The sequence below is a fragment of the Coregonus clupeaformis genome, chromosome 12, assembly GCF_020615455.1.
Source record: "Coregonus clupeaformis isolate EN_2021a chromosome 12, ASM2061545v1, whole genome shotgun sequence".
Taxonomy (NCBI): domain Eukaryota; kingdom Metazoa; phylum Chordata; class Actinopteri; order Salmoniformes; family Salmonidae; genus Coregonus; species Coregonus clupeaformis.
In genome coordinates, this window is record NC_059203.1 from 47,708,326 (window position 1) to 47,719,282 (window position 10,957).

Consider the following 10,957-nt stretch of genomic DNA (forward strand, 5'->3'; position numbering starts at 1 on the left):
AATTATTTAGTTTTATCTTGTACTCAATTTAAACTCCCAAATAAAGTAAACCTGGTTATTTGTATTGTATGTGTGTGATTGTGTGGTTTATGGTATTTCTAAAGAATGGTGTTAAAGATTGTAATTAAAGCCATGTTTTGCTCATCTGTTTTATATTTGTTATTCTTTGCTCATAGTTGCTTTTGCATATTATGCAAACATATGAGTTAGTGAAGTAAGCAGACTTGTTTTTATGTCGGCTCTATCCTTATGGCAGGGTGAGGGGAACCTGACTATGAATGGGCAGAAGTGTCATGAATAGGGCAGACGGCACCACCTGTAGACTTTATCTGATAGTGTATGAGGGTGAGGTGAGATACACAATGGATTGGACCATATTTTTCTCGTCAATCATTTTGAAAAAACTTTCGCTTAAAAACTGGAAATCAAGTGGTCCTCTGTAGCTCAACTGGTAGAGCACGGCGCTTGTAACGCCAAGGTAGTGGGTTCGATCCCCGGGACCACCCATACACAAAAATGTATGCACGCATGACTGTAAGTCGCTTTGGATAAAAGCGTCTGCTAAATGGCTTATTATTATATATATTATATTATAAGTGATCCTCCATCGTTGGGATGGTGGAAGAATCGAATGCATTATTATTTGAATATTGAAAAGCTGTGGGTGACAGAAGGGCAGAGTGGCACAATTCGAGCTCATGTGGAATAGAGGCTTGCAGGATAGAGTTAATAGAACTAAATAGACGTAATCTATGAAAATAGCAACTGTTTTTGCTCTGAAGGCCATGTTTGAGATGACTGGTACTGAGGCCTCCTACCTGAAAAGCCTGGGGGTAGCTGTGAATCATTTCTTTGCATCGAAGTCACTGAAAATGACCCTCCATTGCATGAAGCATCACATCCTATTCTCCAAACTGCACAGTATGAAGGGAAACAAATTAAGGGTAAGGACTGCCAATGGACTAGACTTTACAGGACAGACCAGACTGGCATGATACCAAGCTTGACTTGACCCACAAGGTTTCTCATTGGGCCATTGTGTTGAATGTCAGTCTTGGTAAAATGACAGGACTAAAATCCTCCATAGTCTCCATGTATTTGACATTTTATACCAACTTGTGTGTTATGGGGCTTTAGGCTGAGTGACTGCTCTGATACCTGCAGGTTTCTGCTGGGCCTGGAGTTGCGTCTGGGGGAAGTGTGGTGATCTTTCAGGTTGGAGAGATTCTTGCTCCATCACTGCCCTATGTTATGATCCCTCTACGTGCCATATGTGACCAACATGATGTACCAGGAGGCCCTCGTCACTCTACTGCTGTCAGTAATGTCTCTGTCTTGTCTGAAGATCATCATGGAGGTAAGCAGGCCTCGGAGAAAGGAGTCTACAGCAGCAGAGGAGGAGTAGCAGTATCGGGTGGTGCAAGTCCCTGACTCCACTGGTTGGGGTTTGGTATAGAGGATTTTCATGCAACAGACTTCATGTTGAGGTTAATGCAGGGAGTTTCTGATGTCATTGCAGAGAATCTTGAAGCTGACTGAGCAAGACTCAGATCCCTTGTCTGAAAGAGGTCATTGAAGCTGTACACAAGGTAGAGGTCAATTGTCGAATGGTTAGCCTACAACCTTCTTTTTATCCTCCAATGTTCTGTGGAGACCAGGTAGTGACGGAGTGTGATGAGGGGGATTAGCAAATTGAGCAACTGGTGTACCTGGACAAGCTCATGGATTTTGGCAATGTCAAGGTTTGACATTGTGTGTGCAACTACCAGTGTTGTGGAAGCTACTCTGAAAATAAAGTTTACCAAGCTACAAATTACTTCACACCGGAAGAAGTTAAGCTACACTAATGCTACCCTTTAGAAAAGTATAGTTTTCTTAACTGAAGTTAGTTTGAAAAAGTTGTTCACTACAGCCAAACTAAATGATAAATGATCATATCTAAATCTGAAATGTCATAGACTACAAATTGCAAGAACAGATCACTCTGGAGTCAGATGTTAACAGAATGTGTAATTTGGCTTAAAACACACAAACTGTTTCAAGTGAGAATTAGGCAGGTCTGATGCCGGAAAAGGAAATTATTGCCTACTTCACCCATATTTTATTTTTGCTAAAGAAACTTGTGTATAGTTCCAGTAGTTAGCTACACTGCTACATGGCAAAAAAATGTAATTAACTACTGAAAACAATACCTAGATATGAATTTAGTTAAACTACCACCAAGCTACTGCAAACTGTACTTAAATGACTAGTTTAACTATATGTAGTTCACTACTCCCCAACACTGGCTACTAATTGTATCCCTTCTGTTTACCAAGATCACAACTATGAAAAATTAATAAGTGCAGATAGATTTTTTAAAAAGACAGCCTGCTTCTTCTCCCTGTTTAACCTATAGGTGGCAGTGGTTCCTCAAAGGCAAACCCCAGCATTGTGATTCACCATTTACCTCAGTGTTTCTCTTTTCAGTCCATTCCTCTCATCACAAGTGGCCGGTTTCTGGTGCATGATGGTCCCTTGAAAACAGCTCACTCCAGAGGGCTATGTGCCGGGTTCCAGGATTTCCTACATGGACTTTTACCTGCACCTTTACAATGACCTGTTGCTTATCTCATTGAAAAAGTACGCTTCCACATCCTCATACATCTATGAAAAATATTTACAAGCACTACATCCAAGCACTATGCTTGTTAAATACAAAGTACCACTTTCTCTTTGTCATGTGTTACTACGGTCTCCTCCAACCATCAGGAAGCTGTGTTTCAGTGTGGTGGAACCAAGCGGTGTTCCCCACCTACAGTTGAAGTCGGAAGTTTACATGCACTTAGGTTGGAGTCATTAAAACTAGTTTTTAAACCACTCCACAAATGTCTTGTTAACAAACTATTGTTTTGGCAAGTCGGTTAGGACATCTACTTTGTGCATGACACAAGTAATTTTTCCAAAAATTGTTTATGGACAGATTATTTAACTTATAATTCACTTTATCTAATTGACATCATTTGAGTCAATTGGAGGTGTACCTAGGGATGTATTTCAAGGCCTACCTTCAAACTCAGTGCCTCTTTGCTTGACATCATGGGAAAATCAAAAGAAATCAGCCAAGACCTCAGAAAAATAATTGTAGACCTCCACAAGTCTGGTTCATCCTTGGGAGCAATTTCCAAACGCCTGAAGGTACCACGTTCATCTGTACAAACAATAGTACGCAAGTATAAACACCATGGGCCCACGCAGCTGTCATACCGCTCAGGAAGGAGACGCGTTCTGTCTGGACAATGACCACAAGCATACTTCCAAAGTTGTGGCAAAATGGCTTAAGGACAACAAAGTCAAGGTATTATTAAGGTATTGGAGTGGCCATCACAAAGCCCTGACCTCAATCCTATAGAAAATGTGTGGGCAGAACTGAAAAAGCGTGTGCGAGCAAGGAGGCCTACAAACCTGACTCAATAACACCAGCTCTGTCAGGAGGAATGGGCCAAAATTCACCCAACTTATTGTGGGAAGCTTGTGGAAGGCTACCCGAAACGTTTGACCCAAGTTAAACAATTTAAAAGGCAATGCTACCAAATACTAATTGAGTGTATGTAAACTTCTGACCCACTGGGAATGTGATGAAAGAAATAAAAGCTGAAATAAATCATTGTCTCTACTATTATTCTGACAATACACATTCTTAAAATAAAGTGGTGATCCTAACTGACTTAAGACAGGGAATTTTTACTAGGATTAAATGTCAGGAATTGTTATAAACTGAGTGTAAATGTATTTGGATAAGGTGTATGTAAACTTCCGACTTCAACTGTATGTGCACACTGAGCAGCTGAAAACAGAGGCCCTTGGTCTGCCCCTAGAGTCCTTCGTACTGCGCCTCTCCCAGAACCACACTGGGCATGCCCCTGCCTTTATACTCACCCCACATACCACTACCAGGTAAGAATTTTGTTATAAATTCCTTTGTCCCCTCACACCTTATTCACAAAATGACTCCATGTGTATATATTTACAGGTCAGACAAAGAGGCCTGGATGAAAGCTCTGTCCTCACAAAGTCAATGGGAACACAGAAGATCCTGTGACACGTGTCTGATGTATTATGATCTAATGTTTTTCTGGAAGAGCAGCAGTGTTTTAGTTGCCAGTCAGTGTTACTGCATTGGAAAAATAATGTTTACAGTTTTACTGACACGTTTCAGCTTGTGATATTGCACAAGGTGATGCAGCACAGTTTCAATTGATGTTCAGTCTGTTCCACTGTATTGGTTTTCCTTTTGGTTATTTTGATGGACCACACACCACAGCACTTGTTTGCACATTGATGACTTGGCCACATCACAGTTACCCAGCTCACAATTGAGTTTAGGAAATAGCGGTTTTGAATTTGTACGTACATTTTATGCATGATAAATAGTGTCTTTTTTTAAAATCATGTTGACCTTTTTCTGCTGAAATCGCTCATATATTTCTGTAGTTATATTTTGAGACTTTATTCCTGCCCTCAGTTCAATATAAATTAAGTCTATCATATTCATTCAGACAGAACTCGTTTTCTACAAAAACATGTTGTTCAAAGAACCAAAAAACTCAGATGCAGTTTCTGTTTCTCCACAGTCCTATGTGAGAAGGTAATCCAGGACAGCTCTGTTGAGTGTCCCACAGCAGTGGTGTCTCAACCTATTGATTTCCTACATGTACCACAGTAGCAGCCTCTGACTGTGTGGAGACTGGGAGGATGGTAGACCTGGCAGCCACACAGTCCTGGTGCCACAGGTGCTCTGCCAGGCAGTTCAGTAGGGGAGCTACCTCACCCAGGTTACTGACGTTGCTGACGTCACCCCCCATACGGAACACAGGCAACCCCCAGACCTCCTGGAACCGAGACACCTCTCTCTCCGTCACGTCTGTGTGCATGAACAGGTCAAATCTGAGGATCGCTGTCAAGAACAAAGAATTCTGGGTAGTGGATATTAATCGGTCACAAACGGTCAACTACACCCCCACAGGGAACGATGTAAGGATACTTGGTGCCAACAACCAATTTCACAACTCTGTCGCAAGGTTCAGACCCTCTGGCGATCTGATTGGACAGATCATCGAAGGAGGCTCGGTCAGTAAAGGAGAAGAGGAAGAGGATGGCATCCACCTGTTCCTTACAGGACTGAGACGCACATGAAAAGGGAAAGGGAATTTAATCATTTTTGTTAATATGAATCACCAAAACATTGTGCAGCTTTTAATGCTATTATTCTTTTTTCCTGTGCTAAGTGAAGCTTGTGATATTTCAAGCATACCGGAAGCAAGTGGTCAAATCGGCGTAAGGCGTTCTCTCCACAATCCCATAGCTGCAAGCGGAAAAACAGAACACGACCGCTCTCCCTCAACTTCACGGGCCAATACACCACTGTGGTCTCAATACCTACAAGAACAGGTGTGTTACTTGAGAAATGTGCTGTAACACATGTTAATTTAACCCATAATATGCAGGCATTATGCCAAATGTTCACAGCTGCACTAGGCCTACCTGTATTATGCCAAATGTTCACAGCTGCACTAGGCCTACCTGTAGTTTCATAGTGCATGTTAGGAATATTCAATCCAGCTAGACGTGCAGCAAGAGCAGTCTTCCCCACCCCACTCTTTCCTGTTATGAAAATCTTATAGTGAACAGTGTCCACAGCCACATTTGGGGGCATCACTGGAGCCTCCAGAAGACCTGGAAAAATATATATTTATATTTTTTTGTATTCAAATGTAAAGTTAATGAATCAATATAAGGCTAACTGTGTACAGTATGATTTATGTATGATATACAAGTAGGGCAATTTAGCAGATACTAAGTCAAGAAACATACCAAAGTTTCTACGTCTTTTCTTGTGTAGAATCCTGCTGAAGAACTCCTTGCTATCTGCACTTCGGTGCCAGTCGGCTACAACAACCGACCCAGAATCGAGGACTTGTGCCATATTGTGTGGTTCGACTACGCACTGGCGTGACTGCTATAAAGCATCAGCTCTGTGTACGTCTACGAATCGATACCGAGGTCCCTGCGTGAGTACCCGACCGGACCACCTGCACCTTTTGAAGTTCATGGATTCTATTTAGACACTTATTGATGTTACCGTAGCGCTGCGCGACTAAATTGTGATATTTGAAATGTTTCAACGATAACAGAGAACCGGAGACTGAAAGGAAGCGTTCTTACCTTGACAACCAGACCAGCGTCTCGTCATCAACATTAAAAAAAGTACTACCGGGTCATGGAATTTCCCCCACTGTAGTAGAAAAGTGTAATTTACTTATATTTATTCATAATATATAAAACATTATTGTCTAAACATTAACAGTTATTCATATTTGTTCATATTTATGTGACATTTGCATTAAATGTTGGTTTTAAAACATTTTCAAAGTCAAACAAATGCCTCCAATGCAAAACACTGTATTTGAAACACATATGGCTTATAGAGAAACAAGTATTATATGTGCCGATGTAAAAGTGGGGTTGGGAATACTCAGTAGGGTCTGTAGAATCTATATATGATGTTATTTCATTGGGGACTGGTCTAAATACCCAGCAACACTTTCTACTCCACCAACTCCATAGTTATGAATAAAGTGTGCTTTTTTTGACCAAATTTACTTGCATTTCTCTTGACTTTTTGAATAAACATATTGTATGTTGTATATTTTCCTAAGTGTCCACCAGAAGGAAGATAATAAGCTATTAGTAGCTTACATTAAATGTATTTTGGTATGACAATGTGTCCTATGATGCAGTGCTATATTTGAACCATATAGTGTCCAGGCACCCCATTTTAAGCTGTTTGACCACAGTAAAAGTCCAGCAACACTTCCTATGACCTTACTTTTTGTTCATCTGTTTTGTATTCTAGGGACTCTAGTGAGTAGACTGGACTCTGGTTTTATGGACACACAATCAATCGTTTTTCCTGTACAGTGCAGGTTGTTTGTGCAATACAACAAAAATACAGTAAGACTTTTCTTAAACATTACATTTAAAAAATGCATCCTTGAAAAATAGCACCAGTAAATTAACAAGCCTATATTTTTTACCATTAGGCTATTTATTATGTTCTTTACATTCATTTACTTAAGCTCCAACCATTTCTCAATGTGCTCCACCTTATAATATTCTTGATCTGATATAAAGTAGTAATTCTCTTTAGTTTAGATTTTTCCCCATGTAGTTATATATTTTTTACGTTATGAACTATGCAAAGCTGCAAGAAATATTGATTTCGTATCATACACATGGCGTTTTACCATGGACGTTTATTTTGAAGGCAATATCCGAAAACCGTCTTGCTGCCGTGACGCTGATGACAATCAGCTTCCGGCAAATAAAAAAAAGACTTAACTTCCGGTTACTTTCAAAGTTAAAGTAATCAACTTCCAATTGCATTGACTTCCACTGCTGGTGTTTGATTAGTTTATTCTGGAAATTATCTTAGAGGAACTGACACAGATGTAACATGAAATAATAAACAAACATTCGGCTATATTGTGATAAATAAAAAAGTATATCAGTTTCACTTAAGGACCAAAGGATTGACAGCCGTCCCATATAGATTGCAAAATAGTTGGGAAGAGATCTTTGAGTACCGATCCCATGGCATAGTGTTTATGAACTGACACGCAAAACGACACCGGATTCAAAAATTAGAATCTTTCAATTTAAATTATTATATTAAATTATTGCTACCAATATAATGTTATTTATATGGGGGATACAATCTTCCCAGCTCTGCAGATTTTGCTGTGAAGAGACAGAATCATTAGATCATTTGTTTTGGTTCTGTCCATTTGTAGCTTGTTTTTGGACACAGGTCCAGGAATGGCTAAAGGATTGCAATATTTACCTGGAGCTAACCTTGCAGATAGCATTACTGGGTGATCTGAAAAGTCATAGTCAATCAATCAATAACATAATAATACTTTTAGCAAAAATGTTTATTTTTAATTCACAATCTGTAGAAGCAATGAGAATAGAAAGGTTCAGAACTTTTGTAAAACATCACAGTACGGTTGAAATATATATGGCAAATAGAAATCCTATATGGATGGTGTTAAGAGATAGATGGGAGGTATTGAATAGAGTTGAAGGATGCGAATAACAACAAATAATAACAAAGATAGCTAATAATGTAAGCATACTGTGTCCATAATAAGTATATAGGTTGTAAGTTGGGAGCTTTTGGGAAAGAGCACAGTTAGAAAGATATGGCATATAGAAGCAAACCGGATGGACATCATGAAAATGATCAGAGAGGTTGAGAGTAGAAGAAGTTCAGGGGCAAAGAAAAAAAATATAAAATATATATATATATATATATATATATATATATATATAATAGAATTATTGCAAAATTAACTCTGTCCATAAGGTGTAGATAGTAAGTATAGACCGGAAGTAGAGGCCTGGGCATTGTTGTTCACTAATTTACTCCAAGTAGGGAAAGGATGGCGGGGTTGAAAAGTAATAAAGGGGAGTATATATATAAAAAACATGGGGGATTGGAAGTGATGCAGACAATTACATTGATAGAAGATACAATCTATCTGCAATATTAAGCTGATCCATCCCCCCCAAAATAAAAATAAATAAAAATAAAATAAAAAAATTATTTAAAAAATTTCAAAAACAAAGTTACAAAAATAAAAATAATTAATAATAACATTCGGCTATATTAAAATCCTATATAAAAATTAGGCACTGGGGAGCACCATTCCCAGGGGCCTCATTCAAGAATAGATGTTGTCCTAGGGACATTATGCCCCTCCCCATTCCCCAAGTTAGAATTTAATGTGAATTAAATTAAAATAATTAATTGAATATAATCATCTGAATGAATGCAACCTGATTGCTGTGTGTGTGTTTAAACTTTTCCACACCTCCCACATCCTATGGAAGACTAATTTCTTCTGGCTTTGACAGTCAGAGTCAGACAGTCACCACTTTTTTCCAATGAGGTTGTCACAGACATTGGATCCACGTCCCCCGGCAACTGGCACTTGTGGGCAAAAGTGTTCCTAACCGTGCCATCCTCTGCTAGCTGGTGGGAACAAATTATGAGACAAGAACATGACAAGAGGAGGAAAGTGAGGTAAACAAATAAGAATAGATGTACATTTGGTAACAACAATAACTTATACACAACAAGTGTTTGATGTTCCGGAACTTCAGCTCACTTTCTCCGCATAGACTTCTATAAGGTTGTTTGACGATGTGATGATGACATCCTCTGGAGAGAACTCACTCACATCCACTGTGAACAGGTACATGTCTCCCATCGACTGGATCTTTCCCGTAGGATGAGAGTGGTCTGGAAATAACAGCCATCCTCTGTCACCCAGATGCGCACTCACATTGCAGCTAGTTTTCATCCTCACCACAATGTAGTATTACATAAACCACTCTATTTCTTATCAATATCTCCTGTAAAGTTAGTCATAGCACAGATAATACAACAAATCTTCAGAAAGGACCTGCGAGTTTGTTGTTATTGTTGGAACAGTGTGAGGAAGATCCTAAATATTGTGTGAAGTTACCTTGAGTTCGCTCCATGCAGGATTTTGAGTGCAGTTGACGTGAGGAGGTAAATGGTGGAAATTGTAAATATTCAGTAGTTTCCACTGTATTAATCCATCCAATGCATTACTGTGAGGAGACTTCACTGTCCACTACAGGCTCCACTATCAGCCCTATCTTTTGTCCTCGCGTACTGTCCTTTGTACTGTGTGTGAGAGGGAGTCCGTTTTTGTTGGTGTGTGTGAGTCAGGGTGGGTGAATGTTTTGCTGCCTGGATAACCATGTGCAATATTTATCATAGGAGAGAGAACGAGAGCTGGGGGCCAGTGGCTGTCGTTCCATACACCCCTATCTCCTCTATTCATCTATCTTAATTTGCCATTTAGGTCCGTCCAGAGCACAAACTGCATGTTCTTTTTGAAGAAGTACAAATTATGAAAAATGTATGCACTCATTAACTGTAAGTCACTCTGGATAAGAGCGTCTGCTAAATGACTAAAATGTAAATGTAAATTCATGATAATAATCAATTAGTTCATACAGCTGGACATTAATAAAGGCTTGAGATAGTATATAGATTCATGCAAAATAAACATGGTGGATATGGAACGTTTAAATCGATAAACATACTGTATGTGTTAATACTCAATGTTACATTTAGAGACATTCTGTAATTGCTGTCCAATTCAAAATTATGAGTGAATTGTTAATTGAAGAGGAATGAACATGAAGCCCCAGATACAGGGTGAGGGAATTTAGCAGGGGCTCAGTAGCTGATGATGCATATTTGATGAAGTACAGTGGAGTGGAGATGTGACATTTCAGACTACCATGGTACAATCATCAATTGACATCGAAGCTGACTCTGCTTATCGACAACTGTATTAGCTAACTGTGTTATTTGGGATGTTAATTGGATTCGTTCTGACATTTCTTGATTTTAGTTTTGGATTATTTGTGTACTTGTTTGACATTTTACTGCACTGTTAGGAGCTAGTAAAATAAGCATTGCACTGCACCTGCTATACTATCTGGCAGAGGTGTGGACTCGAGTCATGTGACTTGGACTCGAGTCAGACTCGAGTCATGAATTTGATGACTTCAGACTCGACTCGACAAAATGTACAAAGACTTGCAACTCGACTTGGACTTTAACATCAATGACTCGTGACTTGACTTGGACTTGCGCCTTATGACTCGAGAAGACTTGCTACGAGGACTTGTAATGACTTGCAAAGGCTTGCTAAGAGGACTTGAAATGACTCGAAACTAAAATGTAGGACTTTGGACTCGACTTGAGACTTGATGGCTTTGACTTTTGACTCGACTTGGGACTTGCCTCATCTTTGACTCGACTTGACTCGGGACTCGAGGGCAAAGACTTGAGACTTACTTGTGACTTGCA

At 39.4% G+C, this 10,957-nt stretch overlaps 2 protein-coding genes across 3 annotated transcripts; both read right to left on the reverse strand.

Annotated features, from left to right (window-relative positions):
- Nucleotides 1-4,473: 4,473 nt before the first annotated feature.
- On the reverse strand, nt 4,474-6,221 carry cplane2 (ciliogenesis and planar polarity effector 2). 2 transcript variants are annotated; one of them, XM_041893113.1, is made up of 6 exons: nt 6,205-6,221; nt 5,854-6,077; nt 5,563-5,715; nt 5,294-5,418; nt 5,024-5,160; nt 4,474-4,926 (listed from the first exon to the last, which is right to left on the reverse strand). In XM_041893113.1, the coding sequence occupies exons 2-6, from the start codon at nt 5,963-5,965 to the stop codon at nt 4,677-4,679; spliced, it is 777 nt and encodes a 258-aa protein (XP_041749047.1). In that variant the 5' UTR covers nt 5,966-6,077; nt 6,205-6,221; the 3' UTR covers nt 4,474-4,676. The 2 variants fall into 2 exon arrangements, with proteins under 2 accessions (XP_041749047.1, XP_041749046.1); XM_041893112.1 differs by lacking the exon at nt 6,205-6,221 and having other exon boundaries at nt 5,854-6,198.
- Nucleotides 6,222-8,655: 2,434 nt separating this feature from the next.
- Nucleotides 8,656-9,776, reverse strand: LOC121578727 (heat shock protein beta-7). Its single transcript, XM_041893114.1, has 3 exons — nt 9,573-9,776; nt 9,213-9,346; nt 8,656-9,076 (listed from the first exon to the last, which is right to left on the reverse strand). Exons 1-3 carry the CDS (start codon nt 9,586-9,588, stop codon nt 8,936-8,938), a joined length of 291 nt encoding a protein of 96 aa, XP_041749048.1. The 5' UTR covers nt 9,589-9,776; the 3' UTR covers nt 8,656-8,935.
- Nucleotides 9,777-10,957: the final 1,181 nt, after the last annotated feature.